Below are 25,926 nucleotides of genomic sequence, written 5' to 3'. Positions count from 1 at the left end.
GCTGCTCTAAATTTGTCCATACGATAAAAGGACATGTCTCCCAGTGAGTGAGTGTGGGGCTGTTGGAGAGGCTGACGAAGGAGGAGGCTGGAACTTTTCATGGGCTGTCTCAGGATGAGAGCCGGTCATGGACTGATGAGGGGGAGGTGCTTTTGGTCTCAATTTTACCCGACTGTAGTGCAAGAGGCTGTGCAGCTCGGCGCAGGAGAGCCATGCATCATAATTAGTAACCATTACATGACAGCAAGGTGAACTCTTATTTTTAATCATTCATCCTGACAGTATCCTTGACGACTAAATTCCAATCAGGTCATGCTTAAGTTCAAGTGAATGTTTCTGCGAGCTGTCATGGGTGTTCGTGAAATATATTACATTCAAAAGAAAATGATGACACTAAGCACTGCGTCCACCGGAGACCAGTCAGTTCACATTTGAGTCCAAATGAACATTTGGACCAAATTAAAGTAAATTCCCTCAAGGCGTTCCTGAGATGGAGATAAAGGGTATCAAATAAACATTTAGTCTTTCTTGCTAATTTCTGTCTCTTAAAATTGACTTTGTACTGATTTTCAAAACCTTTGTTCAATAAGAAAATATCATTTATTTGAATTTTCCAACTCTGTAAACTGACAAATTGCCACAAACTCTGTGTCCATATACTGTACAGCACTCAGAGCCTGATGGGAAATGAGTCGATCCTTGGGGATTTGCTGGAGAAACCGGGTTATCTACACATGTATATCATTTGGTTTGTGGTTTTACAGAAGGTTGGACCTGATCTGGCCACAATCGTAAAATTGGTAGCTGTGTAATTTTAGTGGGACATTTACTGGCGACACTGGATCCAAACAGCTGCACGCGGTCCTCTGTGAACTTTCACTGACCCTCCGTCGCCGCAGTGAGGGAGAAAAACGAGCCGCTGTAAAAACCACCACCTTAGGCAGCGTGACTCCCTGCCTAGCTCTTTAGATCAACTTCCTCTCATAAGTCAGGCTCTTCTCAGTGTTGACCTTGTGATGCCAACTTCTGTGGTGGCTTTGTATAGACGGCGTGGCTCGATTGCCATTTTTATACTTGATTGAGGTTAAAGTAGCGAGAATAATTCTAAATTAGTCATTCATTGCCTATTCAAGCTAAGTAATAAGGAGTAAAGCATTAACCTTTTACCTCCTTTACTGGGATTAATCACTAAAGTTAATTGTACAAGGTCCCATGTTGCTTTCCTTCTCGTTAATGCATTGACTGGAACCTTTAAATCCAAAATGTATTACATAATAAAAACGCTTTAAGATGTGGAAGGTTATGAAGACAGTCTCCTCTGTTGCAGGGGTTGTGCACATCATTAATGTTACTAAACCTCAGCTCAGAAAAGGCTCTGAGAGTCTGGAAAGATCTTAGTGACAACCTGGATGTTCCCAGTAGAATGATATTTACTTAGATGTAAACTTTTGTGAAGACAAACATCTATACTAGAAAGTTGATACCCAGCCTAAGCCCATTGGAACCAGTTGGGACCCTACATGCTTCAAATTATATTTGGTTTGGGTTCAGTCAAGTTGGGTATCTTGATTTACTTAACTGCATATGTCTGTAATCAGGGAAAATAAGCAATAACCATGTGTTTCAACATAACACCAACTCAGCTGATATTTACTGCATCAGGCTCAGGTTGGGTTCGGACACCAAAAAACTGAATACCTGTCGAGATCAGGCTCTGTTAGTCTTCTCCTGGCTTTGCACGGGTTCGGACAAACACAATTTGTACTTTCAATGGCAGAAAATTGAAGTTAATAGTCGGAGATGTGGTGTGAATGGTTCCTCTTCTGATAACAATTAACAGGAACCGACCAAAATATTGACTTCACTCAAATGAGTCTATGAAAATCTAAGTAACATGAGTAAAATCTTAGCCAAACAAAGCTCAGACAGGTTCAACAAACTTGGCCTCTGCGCTCCCAGTGTGTTCGACCTGATAAACCCTCCTGCAGTCTTTACTCTAAACCCCCGTTCTTTACATTGCTGGTCCACCTGTGGACCCTAGGGCTCTCTGACTGCTGAGATGTCTGCTGTAATCACTTGACTCTTCCAAAACAATAAGGTGGGGATGGTGAGTGGAGCCAAGTCTTGCAGGACAAAAAGACCTGCAGCTGAAGTAACCAAGCCGACAATTAATCCGACAATGAAGCAAAGAGGAAATCAGCCTCATAAACAACAGTAACAAGAGAGAAAAACTCAAATGAATTTGAAACAAGGAGCTGTAAATCCTTCAGGCAGCCATCATTTAACCAGTCCTCTCGATCGTGCATTGACCTTGCTGAGCTCCAAAGGACGTAAATCAAGCTTTGTGTCACTAATTGTGATTCCAGAGACGAACGCATCAAGACAAAACCTTGGTGTTGTTGGAGAAAACTGGCACAACTCCCACTGCGAGGCAAGAAATATTAGGACCACCTGCTCCTCCTGTGAAACACACTCACCGAGTACATCCAAGTCAAACCTGTGATCCCTTCTTGATTTCACCTCACTAACCACAATTCATTCGCTAGCTGGGACGTGGATTATGCCAACGGGTGAGGAAATCATTGGCGTCCTGATGTTACTGGTGGTCCTAATGATGTGAACGCAGTGGATTTACAGCAGCACTTAGATGTGTTCCCTCGCATCAACCCACCTACACCTTTGGCAGAGTGGGAGCCAAAGCTTCTACAAAACGGCCAGGAGAGACCAACTTTCATCAAAGCCTCCAAACTGATGGAGCCACGAGCTATTACAGGCACTCCTACTCATTTAGCCTCCTATCAGAACCTCTACTGCTCTATCTTTGATGTTTCATATCGATACTAACACTTTTAATATTTGTTGGTTTGAAGGTGTCAGGTACTGTATGTCTTTTCTCAAGGTTGCAGCGTGGATAGCAGAATAATACATATTCGATTTTTGCTTTCTCTGTAAACACCGATCAGATTGGATGAGGAACAACAGCAGAGATCTCTTTTTTTGGTACGACCTCAGTCACTTTTTATGATCAATCAGTTAAACAGTTTCCTCAACATAAACGGTTATCTGTGCAACAGCTGCTTTTTTTGTAGTTATTAGATTCAAATAATCAGTTATGACACATTAAAGTAGTGGCACTGGCCCACTTTGACTAGTCATTCTTTTAAAAGTAGTGGCAGGACATTTCATTAGTGCACTGACACATGCAAATTCAATTTTCTAAAAGCGAGTGTTACAGTAGATGCACAGTCCCCGTCTATAAAAAGCCATGGCTTCCTCTGAGATCTGCAGAGATCTCATGGTCTTCAGGACAGGAGCTACTACAGTCACCACATGTATTTAGAGCATTGGAACAAGTGGATATTAGTTCCACCACAAAACTGACACAGCACCAACATTTCCGTGGCTTCCAGACATGCACTAGAAGACAACGACATTTAAGAACTTTTGGTGCTAAGAAGCAACACTGGTGTGATTTCACCTCCTGCTTGCTCTACCCAGGAGCCGCCTCTTCCCTGAATGCTGCAGACATTTTTCTGTTCTCCTGCTGCCTTCGTCATGTGTGAAAGGCAAAGCCCAGATGCGATTTTCCATACTTCATGTCTGAAAAAAGCTTTAGTTAAGTTCCTCCACAGGTAGCAGCTCTGCCCCCCGGCACACTGGTGGCGGTGCTGGTGGAGGTGGTGGCGGGGGCAGAGAGGACAGAAAGGGTTTTTCCCCCCAAGCTCCACAAGCTTCTTATTTAACCAATGAAAACCCATCTATTTATATTTCCTTAGAGAAAATACAGCCACACTCTCATGAAGCATCAGAGGCACTCTTTCCCTTCTCTGTGGAGAACATAGGATGGCTTTGTGCTGCCCCCAGGTTTCTCTCTGTTCCTTTCTGCATGTTGCCAAGGTCTTGTGCTCACAAGCTTAGACCAAGGATAAAGATGCATTAAGGGACATGTGTGCTTTTTCTCTTGTACTGAAAATCAGCCAGTGTGTTGGAAGAAAGGAAAACTGTACTGCACCGCACTTAGTAAAACACCCGCTTTGTCCAAAATTCCTTCTAAATTGGCCTCAAGTAACCTGGATAAAGCTCCTTTTAGACATAATGGTTTATACAATTATGCAATAAAATACACTCGGATAATAAATATTTAAGATAACAGTTCTATCAGCTTTCTCTCCAGCCAACTTTTCTACTCAGGTGTAATGGCTTACATTTCATCCAAGTAAGCTTTTCCACACTATGCACATACCGCAATAAACATGAAGCAATTTATTAGAAAAGCTCCCATTCTCTGTATATTTAGGTAATCCTCCAATATCTGAAAAAACTTATACCATATTCAACTACTGTCAGCTGCAGCTCTCTCTCCACTTGGCGTTTTCAGACCTACAGGCCATTTGCATTGGTCTGAATCCAGGGATGGGATGTTCTTTTGTTGCTTTCATCTGCAGATTAGTTTTATTCTATAGCCAGGCATCTCCTCAGGTATATGTTGATGGTTTGGAAATATTATGAATCTACCCACAATTCTCCAGAGTAGCTCTGGCATGTGGTGTCACACTTCTCAGACATTCTTGCTGTTGGTAAAGCTGCTCCAGGATTTAAAAGCTCCAGATGTAAATGTGTTTGTTCCAAATCACAGACTCTCACCTTGAAGACGAACATCTCTCTCCTGAGGATGGCCAGCGTGTTGAAGCCACCATCGCAGATGTTGGGTTTAGCATTGGGGTGGGACGGCCTGTCCCCTGGGGGCAGCCTCGGAGGTCGCGTCTGCCTGTCTGGCTTACGGGGGTCTGAGGGAAGATGAGAGCGGGGTGGGGGCGCTGTCGGCAAAGGCTTGGTGGGCTGGAGAACCTTATCGGGAGGCCCTGGAGGAAGTGAGATAAAAAAAAAGAAACAAAAAGTCAGTATATGTGATACATACTTAGTATCTCCTACCAGCACCACATTTCTGACACTCATGGGAGGACTTATCATAAATAATTGTGTACACGTTGAAACAATCCCTGATTTACTACATGTATATCAGCAGCTCAGCAGAAAACAATACGTTGAGATGAACAGAAAGGTATTAATAATGTGCTAAATGTACACAGTGAGGTAAATATAAAGTGTTCTGAGGAGACATGCCCTGGTGTCATTTAACATTCATGAATTACATGAGAGAAGGAGAGCGAGAGGCAGGGCGAGCGAGCGTGTTGTGCGTATGAATAATTGACGACGCGTGAATATGACAGAGAAAGTGTGAAGATGAGGATGTGAGCTGCCATGTGCTGACTGGGGCCTACAGATGCAGGACTACAAGACTGCAGTATGAAAGATGAAAACGTTACAAACACCCCCCCCACACCCTAATGAAAAGTATCAATGAGTAACGATGGGGTACAGACTGTAAATAAAAGTCTGCTGTAACCATGCCTGATAAATGATTTCACACGCCAGCGAACGCAGAGGATAAACAAACTGACTGAGGCGCCAGTGGAGTAGATCTATAGTGAGCAATCAAAAGATAAACCAACATATAAGTTGAACAAGTCGATCCGGGGGGGGGGGGGGGGGGGGCTACATGAGAGGGAACTAAATCCCCTGTAATACGCCCCAGATTGCAGTTATGTAATCAGACCCACAGTCAGCTGGACATGTAGCAAGCATGCATTTGCACACTCACACAAACAACAACATGATGAGAAACCATGACAACAGACTGGAGGCCTTTTTTCATGTGATGAGTTTGCAGGTTATTTCAGACCTGTTTGCAGTTAATGCGAGCTTTCACATCAGTGACGGAATTACACTAAACAATACTTGGGATACAATTTTTTGAGACAAAGGTCGATCCAAGGTTTCATTCAGAATGCATGTTGTTGACAACATCACATTTTGAAGCTGTGGAAGTAGAACAAAAATTGTTTTCCTACTCTATCTAGTCTGATATAAAGTTAATTTGGTTTTTCATTTAATATATTTGTCTTTCACCATAGCTCACAGTTTATTTTTGTCATTAAAAGGATTTGATGTTGCAGACTTGAAGCTAGGATCAAAGAACGGGTGACCCATCTCTTCATATAAATATATACACATAGCAGTGTATCAGTATCCGGCTGAATAAATCCATATCAGTTGCGAATCAAATTCAGTTCTGCAGCTTTTTGTTTCTCTAGTTTCCAAGTGGATTTTATTATATTTATTTATATTAGACATCAGAGATAATGAAATGATATCAACACCTGTCTCGTGTCTGTGTGTTCAGGTGGGAAGGACGTCCTTCATCTAGATTCAAACTTTAATGTGAAAAGACTTCCCTGTCTGAGCGAAGAGCTGCCACCGCTTATCCTGTCCTTCAACTCTGGGTGCAGAGCGAGGAGGAGGGGGGAGGAAGGAGCGACTTGATGGTTCGCCCAGGTCTGCCACTCCCAGAGGGACAAACCCTGAACATGTAAGCAGATGGCAGCCTCTTGTGTTAATGTGCTAATGTAGACCAGAGTCATCTCAGCAGAGTGGGTGTGTTTTACAGCCCTGCAGCTGTAAGGGGCAACACTGTCACTGTTTCCAAACTTAAATGTCAAACTGAGGTTGGGACCACAGTGTGAAAATTTGTATTAGAAATGGAAAACTGATGGGTGTCTTCACAACACACCAACAAGACTGGAACACCACATCAAGCAGCACACGTGTACACAAGGTTTTCTATTAATTACCGAGATTGTGGCAGCGTGCCATAGCCTCATTTGACCTGGCACAGTTTCATAATGATCTGAAATGTTTTTTTACACTCTTTTCTAACATAAACGTTTTAGATACAATTTTTGACGATAGTATTTTGCACTGTAACATGTGTAAGCTTTGTGCAGTTCACTTAGCCCCTCTCTCTCACTTTCAAAAATATTGATCTGTTGGTCAAGGTCAGACTGTGCAGTCAGCAGTACCAGGAGAAACCCCACTGAACCATGAAAACATCCATAACGTTTTAACCAACCCAAGCAGGGAGGTAGACCTCATCATTACACTATCTTATCACTCCAGTCAGATGAAGGTGTACTGTGTGTATGTTTAGTGGCCAGGCCTAACTCAGTCCTCAGCCTGGCAGACAGCTTGACTATATGTACACATATTCTACCTGTTCAACTGCTTAATAAGTCAACATTCTTATTGTTGGTTTATTGTTAATAATGAGTATACCTGGTGTGAGAGTTAGTGAAGCATTCAAACATTGTCTTATTTCCAGCAGTCACTGTGGGATCAGCAGGTCGTCCCAGTGTGTTAATGTCCACTGTTAATGTTTATACAGATTACTCTGGAGAGGACCGTGACCAGACTGATAATCACACCACCGTCATTGCTGCAGGCCAAGGCTGGTCATATGTTTTTCATTGTTTTAAACCACATCTGTTTCCTTTTTAGCTTTAGCTAGTTTGTTTAGTACTACAAATGTGTATGTTTATTTGACCAAAAACATGTGGTTTTAAGTTTGCTTCCCTTCACTCTTACGAGCTGGGTCCTGACATCTGCATAAAGCCAGAGAGCCGTACCATAAATCTTCTGGATGCCCTGCAGGTCGTCCATGGGCAGTTTGAAGTTGTCCGTGTCCATGTACTGGTAGAAAGGAGCCATGATGGCCGTAGGATCATTGGAGTGCTCGAGGCCCAAAGCGTGACCGAGCTCGTGGACCGCTACCAGGAACAAATCGTTACCTAGAAACAGACAAAGAAAAAAAAGAAAAGATAGAGCATTGCTCAACAGCAAAAATGTGTTTTGCAGCATGAACAGATTAGTCAAAGTTTTGGTGAGTTCTGGGTTATTTTCTGTCACCTCACAGCTTGTCAGGTTGCACCTGTTCAAGTTGGCAGTGCAACAGTGCTTCCTTCACTATAAAGCCAAGTCTGCTAAGTTTTTTTCTGGGATCTGATTTAAATAAACAGGAGCCTTTGTGAGAAAAGTTCCAGCTTAGTTCATGTTAAGAACATTACATGGTCTGTGTAAAATCCCCACAATGAATCAAGACATATGTGAATGTGCTTGTGTGAGTGTTGATAATCCAATAATAATTTACGCAGTGAGTTACATAGCATGTGAATTCCCCGACAGAGCAGAAATCCCCTACTCTCTGTGATTAGTTTTGAGTTGTCTTATGACAGTGAATGTACCAGGTGACCTTAAGACCCAGAAACTCCCTGCAGACCCAACAGCCAGACCCGATTGTACGACACTGAGCTATCTGGGCTTCTAAGACAGTCGTTCCTCAGCTTGCGTCACCAGCAACCAAAACAACAACAGTAGCCCCTCCTCCTCAAGCTCTTTTATAATGTTGAATGCCGAAATGTCAAATCCAATCCATGAAGAAGCTTATTATCATTGTGGAGAAACACGTTGGTGTACAATTAGGGTTAGACAAATACGTCGTCTGGTCTTATTTATAATGGCACACTGGCTGTCTGTGGGAAGCTGGGGAGCTGACTCCTCCTCTCCTCTGAAAAATGTCACTGCTGTGATTCATTCAACTTTTGACAAACTGTGGTCGCTGTTTTTTTGGCATTACAACACTTAAAGACACTAGCAAAAATAATCTCATTCAGTGAGTGTTAACTTGTTGTGGTCAACGGCTAAAAAAAGGACAGCAAACTTTGAATTTGAAGGTTGTCCCTCTGATGCTCTCCCGCTGTCATCTCGCTTCAGTTTTACCCATCCCCGCTGTTCTCATCACAGCGAGAGATGCGTCAGGAATGAAAAAGAGCATCACTTATTCATTGTGATTCCTGCTAAAGGGGCGCACTTATCTGCAGCAAATCTGTCACATGAATAACACATCAGCAGATAGGGACGGTGGATCAGCTCCTTTCTTAGCTGCAACAGTACAATGCTTCAAAATTGACTACTGAGAAATTGTTTTAATTGGTCCTTGTGAAGGATATTTGGCTTTGGAAATATCAATGAGTCTTCAAAAGGTTGATGTAAAGTCACAGGTGAAGACAGACTCACAAACAGCATTAACAAACCAGCGCTTTGTGGAGAACACAAATACTCACAGGCACAATGAATGCAAAGTTTGTAAGATAAACTTCACAGAAAAGAAGGTGAGGCAAAGAAAATAAAGGAGATACAGAGAAGAAACGGCTCAGTGATTTAGGATCCAATCGTGAAGAAAAACAGGGTTTCACCCTTTGCAGCACAAAACGCTTCATCAGCACAGTCCAAAGTGTTTGATGTAGTTTAAATTAATAATTAATTGTGTAGTTAGTAAATACACATATGGCTATATAAAAAATGGCAGAAAACTGAAGTTAATAGTTGGCGATATGGTGTGAATGGTTCCTCTTCTGTTAGCAATTATTTTTTAACTTCAATAACCACACTGTGGTTATATGCCTTCACCATCTAGTGCTCAACTGGTAGCTTTTATTTAAAATGAATTAAATAAAAGCTACCAGTGTATTCATTGGCGAAATGTGAAGTATCCCTATATTGACACAGTTTCCCTGATATATCATATTCACCACAACATAAGGTCACAGTGACCTTGAACTTTGACCACAGAATTCTAATTGATGCATCTGTGTGTCCAAGTTAACACTTCTACTTAATTTGAAAGGATTCCCTTGAGATGTTAACGAGACATCGTGTTCACAAGGGGCCAAATGTGCTTTGTGAGGTCACAGCAACGTTGATATTGCAATATCTAATCAAATCATCCTTGAATCCAACAGCACGTTTTCTTCAAGGCATTCTTGAGGTATTGTGTTCACAAGAATATGACAGACAAACAATCCTGAAAACATAAGGTCTCCTACAACTGGCTATTGCTTGCACAGAGGCATGAACGTGTCCATGTCCTGATGCTGCAGATGCTGCATTCACACATCAGCTCTGTGAGTAAAACGAACGCCTGTCTCCCTCCCTCAATCTCGAGTCAGCCTCCTGGGGCCACTTGAGGTCATTGTTGTCACGTCCTTTCAGTTGCTTATGTAAGTCACACTGTGATAGACAGGGACGTCCTGCCGGCCCCCGGGGCCAAAAACACATCCATGTGTACCGCCTGGCTTATTATCAGCTGGAAGGTAAACAGAGGCTACAAGGGAAACAGGGAAGAGAGTGAATGCAGTGCAGGCAGACAGCTAAGGGTTGAAAGAGACAAAGAGGTGATGGTGTACAAGAGAGGGAAAGAAGAGAGATGCAGTCGAGAAACAAAACAACGGGAGAGGGAGGGAAAGAGGAGTGGGAGGAGGAATTTAAAAGAGTAGGTAAACATAGAGATTAAAGAAGATGCAGTAAACGGAGGAGTAAGGGCGTTTTGTGAGATAGCTGCGGGAGGAAAAGGGGAAAAAAACAGGATGATAAAGAGAAAGGGGAAACTGAGGCAAGGAAACCGATAAGACTCAGGTCTACTTGTTATCTTGTAAGATGCTCCGGTGTGCTTGCCAGGACAAAAGATGGAGATGATGAATTATACAACCGCAACCTTTGACCTCGGCATTTGTTACACCAATCTCCTGTCAGTGGCCGTATCTCAGCCCCAAACACACAAAACTGCAGCAGATTAGGCGGGAGGTAGTTTACAGTCGAAGGGCAACAAGTTTTTGTGACAGTGAGTCCTGTATTTTTCACAATATAGTGTTTCTACTGGTTTCAGCAGTAATTCAGTGATACGATAACTTTATTTAGTAGTAACAAACCACACAGTTCCAGCACTGTTACGTGATTGTAAAGGATTTTCCTCAGGACAGGTCAAGGTTGTAGCTAATGAGATAGTGTGGCAGCGATGAAAGACAAAAAAAAGGAGAAGAAAGATGGAGTAGAGAAGGTGGAGGAGGAGAGTCGTTGGAGATTTATGACCAGACATACCTCTCTCTGTCTTTCCCCACAGGGCGTGGCAGTAAAGTAAACATTGGTTGTTATTAGAAACCAGAAAACTCTAACGGCTCTTCATCCGTAATTTACCAGCTCCCGGCACATGCCGCTACGGTCCATCTGCCGGCTGGGGGCACACGTGACATTGGGAAGACGGAGGTTTCAGACATAAACTCTTACACACACACTGGCCCACAAATCAGAAAAGGGTCCCTGGACATGGCTGTTCAATTGCAGTAATAGCTTGGGTTGTCAGCGCAGGCCTCCAGGGGACAGTAAACCTCTCTGCCTCCTCAGTGTTTAACTAAGCGCCCGTGGTTCGCTCAATACAAGATGTCAGATACAAGCCTGGGTGACCAGAAGGCCGTCCACCTGCTGCCTTTAAAAAGGCTTCCTTCATCTTTCTGATGTTTCTTTTTATCCCTCTTGTGTCTTTTGTAGTCCAAAGTATACAAACCAGCAACACTAGCAAGGGGTCTCTCTCCAGTCAGGGGCTTTTGAGATCTAATATCCCCTTAAACATTCATAATAATGATAATAATACCTTTTTTTGTATAGCACTTATCTTAACAAGGTTACAAAGTGCTTCACAAAATCCATGGCAAAAATGAATGAATAGAACTAAAAGATATTCAATTGAGTTGAATCTAAGGCCCTTAATCATAAAATACTAAGGTCGAGACGGTAACATTTTTACAGTTCCCACAATGAGCAAGAACTTTGGTGACTGTGGAGAGCCCTGGAAGAAACCTGTAGCAGAACCAGAATCAGTGCGGGCGGTCATTTGCCTTAACCGGTTGGGGTGAACGGAGAATAATGGGGAAGAGAAGAGAAAGAGGGGGAAAGGGGGAGAGGGGGAGAGAGAGACCAGGAAAACGTGTGTAACCATTATATTTACACTCTGTCAGACTTGTTGTTTTATTGCCAATAATAATCTTCAGTTGTACATTGGCGTCATCAGGTATTTCGGCCTTTTAATCGCAATAACGATAAAATCCGAACCGGAGGTTACTCTGAGGCTAAAGGTAAATCTGACCAGTCCTACTGGCCTGTATGGCAGTACTACGAAAGCCATGTAGATCAGACAACATTACCGTTATGCCTTTTTAAACTAAAATGTAAAAAGCTGTCCTATTTGAGAAACTACATAAAATATAGTTGCAATAAAAGTAAAAGGATTTAAAACTTAAAATATATGATTTAAAAGAATCTTGAAATCAATCCTGAATTTAACTGGCACACAATGCAGTGCACAATGATTGAATAATAATCATTGGAATTATTGTCTGAAATTCAATGCACATTCAGCTCATGTTAAATTTGTGACCTGATTTTGGTCTGTAATTATTAATTTGGCTTTATATTACTTACAACCTCTTCGTTGAGACGTCCCTTCAATTATTTTATAACTTTGAAACGTCTGCTGGGCTTTTTATACTGACAAGGACGCCAAGCAGAGTTGAACTACTCCTACTCCTCAGAGACTCCTAGCCTTTCTTCAGAAAACACAGCGCTGACTGTTACTGCTCTTAAGACATCACAGTTGTTTTGTGTCCAAGTGTAAGCAGGCATAGCCGCTCTCTTTGTCCCAGTTGCGCTGAACATGTTTCCCACTGTTCAGTTCTCCAAGAATCTAGCGCCCAACATTCACGGAAGGTTTTTGTGGTAATTTCATGAATGTTTCTTTCTGCTTTTTGTTCCTAAATCAGCTGGGCCAATATTTCCCCTGGCTTGGAGCCGCTGATGTAAAGATGTAATGTCTCATGAGCCTCCACTCTGCACACATGAAGTTCAGGAAGCGAGAGGAAATTATCTTATTTTACTAAGAAACCCTTTTGTTACTGTTCATGTAGAGTCTCAGTGTGATTAAAGAGAAACTGGAAGTGGGGGAGCAGCTGACGAGTCCCGATCTTAAACAACTGAAACATGAAAAGTAATTGAACAGCTACAGTGGAATGAAAAATGGTATTGGTTTTGCAATGAGCTATTATGCAACGTAAGCCAGTGCCACTACTGTAAGGGATTTTACCGTCACCGACTGAGCTCAGCGGGGAAAAGAAGGAAGCCGAGGAGACCTTCACAACACTGACACAGTTTTTTCTCTGAGCCGGTACGTCGTCAGAAATCAGACCGAACCTCGGCCCCTGGGGAAGGTGCAGATTCAGTATGTGAAGCCTAGAGAGGCAGTGCACACTGTGAAACTCTGAGTCAATGAGAGCTCTGCTGCACTGGATCTCAGCCCAGTGGTTCAGTGCCTGGCTCAGAGGGCCCCAGGCATGCACACACACACACAGTCACCCACCCACACCCACACACACCCACATCCAAAAACACACATTTAAGGAGCTCTGCTGGCAGTCACTCCAGAGCCGTGCACGACAGAGCGTCCACTGTGAAGACAGCAGCCAAAGTACAACAGCGTCCAAACTCAGCAAACCATTTGGTAGATTTCACCACAGTAATTTCCAGACACCAAGGTGCCGATTCCGGGAATTTCCAAGACCAAGCTGGACCGAAAAACTTAGTTTCAAACCTTTGTTTGTTGTTGGATATTTAAATTATGTGAAAAAGAAGGTTTGTCGAGTTTGTCTCAATCTCAATGAAACAAATCCTCAAGTTAAACAGTTATGTCTCCATTAAAAATGTCTTTATTCATATGGATGTTTTCTAGTCTTGATGACCACTCAATAGCTTTACAGCACAGTTTTTCCATTCAGCCTTTCACACACACATTAATACAGTGTATCTATGTATTTATCACACAGTTGTCTGGGGTAATTTCTGGTTCTTGCCCAAGGACACTCTGGCATGCAGAATAGGGGAGACTGGGATCGAACTAGTGACTTTCTGCATCCAACAGTCTGACAATTTCTTAACCAGAAACTTCAAGCAACTATATAAAAAAAGTCCTAGCGTAGACGAACTGGGTGCATCAGATTAAAAGCCCAGTTCGACTGTCTCTACTTCCATCACAGAGATAGTTTGATTTGGTCAGATTAAGATTGTCAGGATTATGGTTTATTTTTTACAACCTGTCTCATGTGAGGAAGCTACAAGAAAGTAAGAGTGAAATCAGCTAAACATTTTTGAGTCAGGATTTTTCCTCTATCGCTCTAGCAGAAATTTTGACTAAGCCGCAGTTTGTGTGGTTAAGCCTTAACTCTGCACTTTCAGAGTCAGCACCATCCCCTTCCCACTGAGGTTCATCATCTTCTCCAGTCTGTTGTTCCACTTGCTTTGCTCCCTCCTCTCCACTTCCATCCCTTCTCTCTGTGCCCTCGCTCCAGGCTGTTGACACTGGTTCAGCAACACTTGTCCCGTTGAATGTATCACACTGAACTCTCCCAGCTTCTCAGGGTAAAAAAACACAGCTGATGGGAGCAACATATGCACACTGGAGGGAATATTTACTGAGACTGCTGCAGACGTTGCCAGGGATCCAGACATGACGTAATTTATTATTGTCGTGTTTATCTCTGTGCAGCACCTGGACGCAAGCCAGGGTGTGTGTACATCTTATTGTGATCATTTATCATTAATAATGCATTTGCAAGAGTTGTTGTGTGCAAGTGTGCGTTCAGCAGTTCACACATACACACACATACAAACACTCACAATCCTGCGGCTGCATCCATTTGTAAACCAGAGGACGTAAAATAAGTATTCTTTGCGAGAAAAACCTTGTACGGATCAGCCATGTTCAGTTTTAAAGTCTGCAACAGACGAAAGAATGAATATTGGATTTGTTACCGTTTGTCGTTTTGATATTTGAAAGAGTTTCAATAAAAATGCAACAGACACTTTAGCTATAGATACAGCTTCCACTGTTTAAATTTCCCATATTAACTGTCTCCAATAATTTTTGCCTTTTATAGCTTTGTCCTTTTGTTTTCAAATCAAAACCCATCTTCCTTTTTAACTGGATCAACGGAAAATTTTTGATGTAAGGCGTTCTTCCAGGATGCAGAACGACACCTCAGATATTTATACACAGTCATGTGTGTTTCATAGCTTCTTGCCTGAAGTCTTGTCAGAGTTTATAGAAAACACAATTACCTTTAATTTTCCAAACAGAGATGACTGGTCACTCAGGTGACATGTACAACACTGATGCCAACATGCCTACCTCTACCTTTAAATAAAAAGAAGGCATAAGTTACACTAGTTATATTTCTTGAAAACTGTTAAAGTGAGTGAGATGTACCCTTAGAAGAGTTGTGTACACTTTTTGTCTGCTAAGGATTATGGGTAAAGGGTTATGAGAGCATCTGACTGACCGGTGGGAGGGCAGGCCACCCCAGGTGCTCGATTTGTTTTCGCGCGTGTGTATTCATGTGTGGGGGCGGAAGAGAGCACTGCTGCCCACGTGGAGGTTGATGCTGCCGTCAGTAGGCAGCCGTCTATTTCTAGTGTCAGCCTGGTGGGCAGGAACACACAGTGATATCTCTGCTTTGTTTCTCTTCATTTCAGTCCTTCAGTCTGAAGACAGGGATTTATAAGCCTTATCTTTCTCCACAGTGAATGGTTATGTCACCATAAAAAATATTTTCACATACAATAAACAATTTGTTAAAGGTGCTTTGTTTAACAAATTAAACGAATTAAACACAAAGCTTTGGCAGGTTACAACAAGTTACATTTTTAAGACTGTTTAAGATCTTTTTACGAAGGGGAATCAGGTTCCCAGAATTACTTACACTTCCCCATAATTGAGATAAGGTGAAGTAGCTGAATAGGAAACCCTGTACACACAATCAAGTCATGTATACACCTTTATCTAAGTGTTATGTGTTTTCACAGCTAGCCGATATTTAAGGAGACATTTCCCATCAACCCTGCTGTTTGTCTCCAAAAAGACGGTGTTGATACCTGCATCTGCTGCAACATCTGACGACTTCAGCTCATCTTTTGTACCATGATGCAGTGGTTTTTATTCATCATCAGATTTTTCCTTTCTCTGCCGGTGTTTAATAATGCACAGGCTTGGGGGCCAAGAACTTAATTCATATATATATATACACTATGAAAAACAGATTACAACAATGATTTATTTTATTCTATGACAGTGTCTATGTTGTCTAAGAGAAAATAAATCTCCTTAAACTGACTATGTATTAGATCATCCGAATAATGTATATTGGTATATTATTTTATATATCATGGCATCGTGTAGTATCTGATCTTCTGATCTATTATGGAGCACTTTAAATCATATCATGGTGTTACATCATGGGTTGTCCACTGTCAACCTGCATCCCTGAGATAAGCTGCCCAAGGTAGAGAGAGAATGTGTGTGTCTGTGTGTGTGTGTGTGTGTGTGTGTGTGTGTGTGTGTGTGTGTGTGTGTGTGTGTGTGTGTATGTGTGTGTGTATGTGCGCTTATGTTTTCTCCCACAAATTATTTTACTTACAGTCAGTGTTGGGGAGTAACGGAATACATGTAACGGCGTTACGTATTTAGAATACAAATTATGAGTAACTGTATTCCGTTACAGTTACAAATTAAATAGATGGTATTCAGAATACAGTTACATTGTTGAAATCAGTGGATTACATGACGGTACTTCTCTGTTTCACGAGTTTAATCACTGTCTCGTAAATCCACCGGAGGCAAAGCCCCCAGGAAGCAGCTGGAGACCAGGGCTGCCGTAAGAGCGCCCGGACCCCGGCGGCGTGAAGAAGCCTCACCGCGACCGGCTCGGGACCGTTACAGGCCCGGGACCGTGGCTCTGAGAGAGTTCCGTCGCTACCAGAAATCTACGGAGCTGCTGATCCGCAAGCTGCCCTTCCAGCACCTGGTGAGAGAAGACCGACCTGCGCTTCCAGAGCTCCGCTGTCATGGCTCTGCAGGAGGACAGCGAGGCACGCCGGGTTCACACCGGACGCTGAAGCGCCGCTAAAATAATATCACCCGTTGACCCAGAAGTATAAAAGCATATAGTCACTTGTTGCTCCAACATTAACTGCAACAGCGTCCCAATTTAATGTCATCCATCTTCAAGAACTTCTCCGCTGTTTGCTCCGTTCAATGTCGGGTGTCGAGGGTAAATTACATGTTCTCCGCCCCCCCCCCCCCTCTCTTTTTATCTTTATGACTGCTTGTGTGTCTGTATGGAGGGGGGCATTTAATAATGTGATCGGTCAAATTGGTAAATTTAAAACTCCAGGACAACAGAAGGGGAATACAAACTATGGGATGCATGCTTTATCATTTATATCATATAAAATATGTCATCAATATCGTTTAAAATCATTTTTCAGTGTGTTTCCTGGAGCGATACGCTCGGGTCAAGCGCAAAAAATAGACCCGACGCCGAAACGATCGCTGCAAGGCGCGAGGCAGCCTTGGCGCAGGGGGGGTTCAGCCTCCGGTGGGACCGGCACAGAGGTGGGAGTGGATGGGAGCCGGACATCCAGCGGGCCCGCAGCATCGGTGGAGAGAGAGTTTAAACTGCTGCTGCTCCCCTGACTATAACAACGCCGCAATCATACACTTAAAAAATGCAATACAAACCGGAAGTATTCCAAGTATTCAGAATACGTTACTCAGATTAGTTAATGTATTGGAATACGTTACAGATTACATTTTTGTGCATGTATTCTGTATTCTGTAACGGAATACGTTTTGAAAGTATCCTTCCCAACACTGCTTACAGTAACTCAACCATCAATACTGTTCCTACCGCTGCACGAATGGAGCCATGCTGCACACGTCCTCATGCTGCTTCCAGTTAAAGATAAAGATCACCTGATTGTGCCCATTTATTTTCTTTGGGAGATATGAGAGAGGTAGAAGCAGAGGAGACAGAAGGACAAAGATAAAGGAGGACAGCAACAGAGTCAGGAGGACAGAGAGAAGCAGAACAACATGAAACAGATGGAAAGTGTTACTTTCCTGGTTTGACCTCTAACTGAGAAGCAGCTTGGAGACATAAACCCACGATCAGATTCCAGTCTTAATCGCAGTCAACGTTCAGCTGAATGGCTTTGTCACTTTATACAGACAATAACAGATACTGAAGGAAAATCATCCTTTATGCAGCTTCACTAAAGAAGCGCTTGAACAAGGCTTGGACTTTGCCACTTATCAGACCTGCTCCCTGACCATCAACTTAACCACACAAAGTCACTCTGAAAAAGATGTCGGCTAAACAGAGATGAAGTATGAGCTCATGAAGATAGGGATCAGATAGAGATTGGAAAGTATCCAATATGCCCAAAGTTTTGTGGGTGGGCATTGGCAAATATGTGAATAAATGTACCAATCCAATACCAAATCTTCAAATTATATTAGTTTCATCCAGTAAAACTGCACATTTCTTTTACCGGAAATCACTTCTTCACTGCCTCCAAACAGCGGTTTCACTGTCAGGTAACTGACAGACTTGTTAGATTCATTGTTGTGTATACTTAGATAAATGTATTTGTGTTTTCTGTTATAACAGTCAAACTAGATAATAAAAGAAGTTCTATGGCATTCAGTCGCTCTGTGTGTTTATATTTAAGGGTTTAACCTGAGCCAGGCCGTACAACAATGACAGCAAGCATCACTTCCATACATGTATTGGATCGGTACTTAGTATTGGTCGATATGTCCAGGTGTCAGAATCATGGGGAGGACTAAATATGATTGTAACAGCTCTGGGGTTAAACAAAGAATCAACAAGCACACTGAAATTCTGAAAACAGAGCATTAAATCCAAATCTATATTCATCCTTAAAACCATTTATTCACAAACAACACATGGTTTCTTAATAAAATCAGAGCCAGATCATTTTAGCAAAACTTGCATTGATGCATTGCCTTCCGGTTTGAATTAAAGGTTATTGGCCCCTAAAAAGCATTCACTGTATTTACTTCAAAGCTTTGAAACTGCCTACTTCAGTTCTTTTTATTTACATCATTGCATTTTTTTCTTATTTTATGATAATTTGGTCATTCTTGTTATTCGCATTATGTCTTCTTTTCTCAAAAGCACTTCAGTCAACTGCAGTTGTCTTTAAACCTGCTTTGTAAATTAACTTCATTTTCTTTATCTTGAACGGTGCTTTGGAAACAAATCGAGTCTTGCGCCACCTAAACCCACTGAGCTCGACTGAGACTGAGCGTGAGAGAGACCAGGGAGAGACGACAACTGCTTCCTCCTCATCACCCAGTAGGAGTAGTAGCCTAAAAATAAATCTGCAAGGACACCATATGCTCAACCCCTCAGCCTCCCTTCCCTCTCCCCAACCCTCACGTCTCTGATTTTCTCCTCTCTTTTTTCCATCTCTTCTATCCTCTGTTCTGGATACGCTACCCACACTTGACAGTTGGCTTCCACGGCTACAGAGCAGAGGATTGATGTCCTTTTATTATCTGCTGGTAAAAAAATAAAAGGGAAACGGCTGAAACGAGGGTAGCTTTAAATGTACAATCGTTACGGGATTGGATGTCGATGATAAACCGCTCTGCAGATCGATGCTAGGGAGCCGGGCTTTCTCTTATACGACCATCAATCCATCAGCTGATCAATGTCCAGCCTGTCCTGACATCCCCTCCCTCAGCCAATCATCACTCCGTTATTGAGCACCCTATCCAACCTATCCACCGTTATCTACCCAATCCCTGGAAACATAAATTCTTGGAGGACTTTTTCCCTCCTGGTGACAGTGTGTTTTTCTAACCTCTTTGGTTCATTCTGGGAGAAAGGGTGAGGGAAATAATAAAGCCCTGGAATCTTTCATTTCCTGTGTATAGGTCTGGCATGCATACTGTGTTATGTTACATAGTTTTCACTGATACTACCGGAGGCTGGAGGTCCTTGAAGGCATACCAGGCCTTATAAGTCACCCTTGGGTGAGAGGGGGTGTTTGTGTACAGTCACGGTATGTAGTGGTGATGGTTTTTTCCCCTCTAGAAATCCATTGAGCCTCAGTGTGTGTGTGCGTGTGCATGTGTGTGTGTGTGTGTGTGTGTGTGTGTGTGTGTGTGTGTGTGTGTGTGTGAAAGTCAAAATGGAACCCGTCTTATCTGCTCCTGCGTGCATCGCTTTGATTTTTCACAAAAGAAAACACAGTGACGGCAGCCCACAAAGATGACCTTGTGATAAGGCACCCGTGAGCGTCTGCTCGTTCGCTTCTTCTGTTGTGCAGAAATGGAAAACTGTCAACAACAGAAGAGAAATCCTCTTTCTGCTAATCTGCTCCTTTTCAGAAGTGGTCGCTGCGCAGTGAGATCTGATGAAAAGACAGCTACAGACTTTTTCCTCTCCATTAGCATTCACATCAAACCCCTCCACAAACGCCTCTGTCTGTTCTCCAGAACTCTGAATCCAGGTGTTTTTATCAATCCCTTCAAGCATCCATCCATCTATCCAACGGGATATTGGCTGATCACCCATCCCTTCACACTCTGTGCCTGTCGTCCCTGGCTAACATCACGGTCTCACCATCCCTTTCTTTTGAGTTGTCATAGTGGGAGGAGACAAATGAAATGTACAAGCACCATAAGATCTGAGGAAAGCAGGCCATTTATATAATGTGGCTGCAATTTTCTGTCTGAATATTTCCAAGCCCAAGGGAAACGGAGCCTGACAGGCATTTAGTTTTTGTGTCTGAACCCGAGCCAAGCCCAAAGTTTTTCCCAATTACAGGCACGTGCAGCCTGAAAAATCGGCTACATAACCAAGCCAACGTGACTGAACCCAACCCCAGAAATAAAATAAACATTTATGTCCAAACCCATTGGGACCCATCAGGGCTCAGGTTGGGTATCACTATTTTTCGCAGTTGAGGATATTGGTGGACCACCCACCCCAAAAAGCTCATTCCCTGTCGTCTTGGGCATTCTGGGTAATATCACTGTGCAATCCAAAACACAATAATGTCTTCTCACAGTAAGATGAGGCAAAATGAGAATTACAAACACTCAAAGTTCTGAAGACAGAGGAGATTCTGTCTTCTTCTGGAAATGTATTCCGCTATGTTTGAAAAGACCTATCTGATACCAACATTGTTTGATTATCATGGAATAAATCATGAAAACAGCTCCCTTAAGCAAAAAGAAACCCCTCAAAGCCATTGTTTCATTTAAACAATGATTGAACAAGTCTTTTCCTTGCACTGGAAACAATGGAAACACTTTGTAGGGAACAAGAGAGAGGAGGCCGCTAGGAGAGAGAAACAGGCAAATCTATTATAAAAAAACATCTTGAACACTTTTCACCTGCTGGTGCTCTGAGCTCTTTCCAGGCATGATATGTTGTACATGTTTGTCATGTGTGGTGTGATTATGGGAGTCTACTGTCAACTGCTGTACGCATGACTAATCACAACACGGAGGAGCGTGTGTAACAGAGGCGTTAACACCGGATGGACAGAGGATGAACGTGTGAAACTATACTGATGGAATGAACACTATATTCTCTCTTTTGGAGGAGTGTTGGCGGTGGAGGGGCAAAGAGCTGAGTAACCACTCAGTCACAACTCCCCAAAGGTTTGACGACGACTGACATGGTCATCCTCATCAAACCACTTAAAGACCAAGACAACTGTGGTCAATATTTGTCTTTACACAATCAAATGGAGACTCTTACTTTAAATTGTCATCGATCTGTAGGTGACCAGTAGGTGGTACGTAATATGTAGTTTGCTCTTCTCTAAACTTTTCCTAAGCTTACTGAAGCTCTTTCTTGTTTTTGTCCAGCGCCAATGTGAGCTTTCAGAATAAATAAGCAGGCCTTTGTGTTTGCTGATATGCACCAATATAAAAACAAATTTTACAGAAACCATTTTACTGTCTTGGGGTTGCATTTCTTTTAAAATACAAGTTTTTGGTCAAACTGTAAAATATCAAACCTCAATCACATTAATCAAGGGTAAAAAATATGTTGAGCTCTGCCCAAAACCGGAGATAATATGACCTGAGAATAACAAGTGAATGAAAACTGAGTCTCCACAGATAATCTGCCACAGCCAGGTTGTTTTTATCAATTAATCTGCAGATTATTTTCTCAGTGGATCCAGACTTGACTTCATATATTATGTTTAACAAACCCAAGATTATGGATTCAAATGTCAGATATTCAATTTAAAATGATATAAACCAGAAAACAGCAGAAGATTCTCAAATTTGAGAAGCTGGAACCAGGGAATTTCTGTTATTTACGACGATTTCAGCTGCCCTGGCATTAAGTAGTGAAATACCTGGGCCTGTAAACTGACGATGTTCAGACGACTAATGGAGACTGGGATTGTGATCACTTTGCTATGATCATGATGCCTACAGTCAAATACACTCAGTTCTTTCAAAGCAGCCAAAAGGCGAATCCTGAGATGCAAGTTGTTTACATCAACATTTTTCAAAGAGTTCCTCTGATGAGATGCAGCTTTACAAATGTTGGCTGTGCTGACATCACAGAACTCTCTCCTGTATATGATAAAAACATTAAAACATACAGAAAGGCTGCTGAATATCATTTATCCAAGTCTCTTAAAATGCCATTAGCTAATCCTAATAAGAGCCTCACTCTGCTGCGTGGGCTAAAATAACTGTGGAGTAATCCACTGTCCTCAAATGTCTCAGTGTGTGTGTGTGTGTAAGTTTATGTGTGAGCACTTTAACAAGTGTATGTAAGTGTAGGAGTCCGTGCAGTAAGCGATTAATCCTCCAGCGTGCATCAGTGATGTCACCATCCAAAACAATAACAACAACATCTTTGGCACGATGCTGGCAACAGTCGCCGTGACGACTGATCCCTCCCGACAACAGCGTTGGGGGATTAGGTTTGACAGGGACGGGCAGCTTATCGGACAGGAGCTCATCTCCGGTGTGTGCATAACTTTTTAAAATCCATTAAAAGGAGGCCGAGGAGACAAAAAGCAAGACAGATGATAAGATGAAAAGAAAAAACAGACACAGAGTCAAGATGCTGTTCTGGGAACGTTACATGATTCCCAGCTGTTACATGCAGACACAGGGCCAGTCACAGATGGATTACAAATCCCAAAAACAAGGTCCCTGAATGTATACGAGATACATATTTACCTCTGTTGGTAAATATTTTGAACACATCTAAAAGTCAATGCAATCATATATAACTCTAGGGATATACAAAATGTTAAGGCCTTGAGTAAAACATACAGCTGACTTTAACCTTAAAAAACAGCAGTAATGCATAATAAAATGAGGCTGGCTACTTTCATCAAAGAAATGTAATTTTTTCTTTAAGCCCATGCTATGAAATTTTATGATTCAGTCTGTTATAAAATAATTTAAATAATGTTCAGAGAAAAATCCAATAAATTCAGAGAAAAATCCAATAAATTCACAGACAAAATTTATGCAAGACAGAAAAAAATCATCGAAGATGCAAGTGTGTTGTACAAAAAGAGATTAGAGGGAGGTGTGTCTCAATTGATGGCGTATACTTCTAGAACAATGCTCAAATAAATTAATTAATTGAAAGAAAAAGCAATTTGTTTTTTGCTTTGAAAGAATAATTTACAAAGCAATTTTAAGGGCTACGAGTAAGAATAATTTTGTGCGGCTGGATACATTTGATAGGGCTCAGTCTTAAACTCCATCAGATCCACACATACGAAGGGACCACGGTTAAAACACAGAAAGCTCCATAAATACCGCCGTTCATTATGACACCTTGACCATCATCGAGAGTATATGGTACAGGGACCTGCACGACACCAACAGTGATCAGGAACCAGCACCCTTATATGGACAGAGATAAAAGGGGCCGGTAACTTCTTCAAAGAAACAGTGTGGACATCACCAGTTTGTCTTTCTATATTCTGAAAGAAGGCCCAGCACATTACACACACACACACACCAATGAACCACTGCACCAAGCAGACTGTAGGATAATAAGTTTGCTGTGTCAGCTCTTTTGCAGCTTAGTTTTTTTTTTTTTAAACCGTTTTAGTTTTCTGCTTAGTTTAGAGTTTTAATGACTGCTGCAGTTTACAGAGTTGACAATGTTGACAATGAAAATAAAGCCGTGCAGCAGACTCGTAGATGTGTTTGTCAAAATGGACGAGATTTCTTTGTCTCACTAGTGCAATGAAGAAGGTACTGTAACTCTATATGTGTATTCATTTTAAGTACTGACATCGGTTGGAGAGTCACACACTGACACATGACTTTTTTAATATAAGTGTAATACTTTAGAGACAGATTTGTTTTGTTGTAGCTCTATAAAACCATCACACTGCCTGTTTGGGTGTGTTGAAGTGACAGCCGCTTCCAAGTCCTCCGAGACACAACAACACAAGTCGTGTGTGCATCTCCACCCGCACGTGTGCAAACGTATGACGCATCATTAGTTTACTTTGCTTATTGTGTAATTCAAGCTGCAGGTTTGATCAGTTCCATCCCACAACATGCGTTCAGACGTTGTTCACAACATGTAATCTGAGCCAACAAAAGTCCCTCTGCTCCTACTCAAAACTCAGCCGTACACTGAATTTTCCTCATGTCTATTTCCAAAGAACAGTTTTCGACAGCTCCCACTCATCTCCTCTCTCCCTTCTCTCCTCACCATACGCTGCTCTCTCGCTCTTTCCCTCTCCAGCTCACTCCCTCTCCCTTGAGCTCTTCAACCTCCAATATTTGTCTAGAGACGCTCTGCCATTCTCTCTTATCCTCGCTCTCTTTGTGAGGGATTTTGAAAACACCCAATGTTTAGAATCTCAAGGATCCTGTGTCCAGTCAAAACAATGAACCAGGCACCAATGTATTGATCAATTATTGAACTGTAGAGCTGCATAAAGAATTTAATATGTGACAATTCTTCATTCAAATGTATATTGGTATGGTATATATAGGTTTCCAAAAATCTTCAAACCCAAAGAAATCCCTAATTTTGTTTAATGTAACAGGATGTTTAATATTGTCACCTTTTAAATTTGTAATAAAGTCTACATACATGGCCCAACGTGTGTCTCTGTCACAGTCTTGCTGCTCATCCTGCTCCTTCCCTCTGTCTCTTTCTCCAGAGCTCTGTCATCTCCACAATGGAGGCTGCACAGGGTTCACAGGTCGACCTGGGAGCTTACAGGCAGAGATCTGTTGAACCTGATCACAATACTCAACAGCTGCTTAACATGCAATCCACGAAAAAGGCATAGGCCATAACATCTCATGTTTACATCACCCGACACCGTCGTCGGCTCATCACCACAAACTCTCTTGACATCTTTGTCGGTATCCTTTACGGGTGTGACACCACCTTCTCACCGTGAGATCTTTATTTTTTTTTTGTGTCTCAGTGATCCCCTGCTCTGTTTATATACCGACTTCTCCTGAATTTCTACGACGTCATACTAGGAGGCCAGGCGGATAAAGTCCAGAGGGCTGCGGAGTCCAGTGCACGTCTGAAAGCAGCTATTCAGAGCCTGCTGAATGCTTACACACAGCCTGACAAGCTGCAGAGCTCAGGGGGTAAATCACTCAGCTCGGCCACAACTGATATGATTACTACACGGCAGATCAGCAGCACAGAGAGAGAGCGAGAGAGAGAGAGAGAGAGAGAGAGAGAGAGAGAGAGAGAGAGAGAGAGAGAGAGAGAGAGAGAGAGAAGACAGAGAGAGGGAGATAGAGTGAGAGAGAGAGAGAGAGAGAGAAGACAGAGAGAGGGAGATAGAGTGAGAGATAGAGAGACAGAGAGACAGAGAGACAGAGAGACAGAGAGACAGAGAGACAGAGAGACAGAGACAGAGACAGAGAAAGAGAAAGAGAGAGAGGCCTGAGCAACCTACAACACCAGGACTGAGCAGGAATCCTACAGAGAGCTCTACCAGCAGAACCAGAACCAGCAGGCTTTTCAGCAGCCAGTGTTCCAGCAGTGGTTTTCCAGTCGCCTGTCTCTCACGTGTGTGATGCAGCAGATAGACTCTGTGTTCATCAGTCCAGCTGTGAAACGCCTCGCGGCTTATCACACAAAACACAACTGGTTGCTGACAAAAGGCAGGTGACTTATATATCTCATGGCTGTACCTGAGCGCCTCTACCAGAGCAGTGAAGCTGCTGCTGCTGCTGCTGCTCACTTTAAAACTCCGGCGTTACACCACAGTTCATCAGAAGTGCCCACAGCA

The 25,926-nt window shown here is 42.4% G+C and overlaps 1 protein-coding gene across 1 annotated transcript in view; it reads right to left on the bottom strand.

The window, feature by feature from the left end:
* Positions 1-25,926, bottom strand: part of LOC133026806 (matrix metalloproteinase-16-like) — a 63,970-nt gene that overhangs the window by 14,366 nt on the left and 23,678 nt on the right. The window contains exons 5-6 of the mRNA XM_061093774.1: positions 7,524-7,685; positions 4,645-4,862 (exon numbers count right to left, since the gene is read on the bottom strand). Coding sequence (XP_060949757.1) covers positions 4,645-4,862; positions 7,524-7,685 — 380 coding nt within the window. The remainder of the gene's footprint in view (positions 1-4,644; positions 4,863-7,523; positions 7,686-25,926) is intronic.

The sequence above is a fragment of the Limanda limanda genome, chromosome 20 (assembly GCF_963576545.1).
Source record: "Limanda limanda chromosome 20, fLimLim1.1, whole genome shotgun sequence".
Classification (NCBI taxonomy): Eukaryota; Metazoa; Chordata; class Actinopteri; order Pleuronectiformes; family Pleuronectidae; genus Limanda; species Limanda limanda.
The sequence above is the reverse complement of the archived record's forward strand: the minus strand, read 5'-3'. Positions and strand labels throughout refer to the sequence as shown.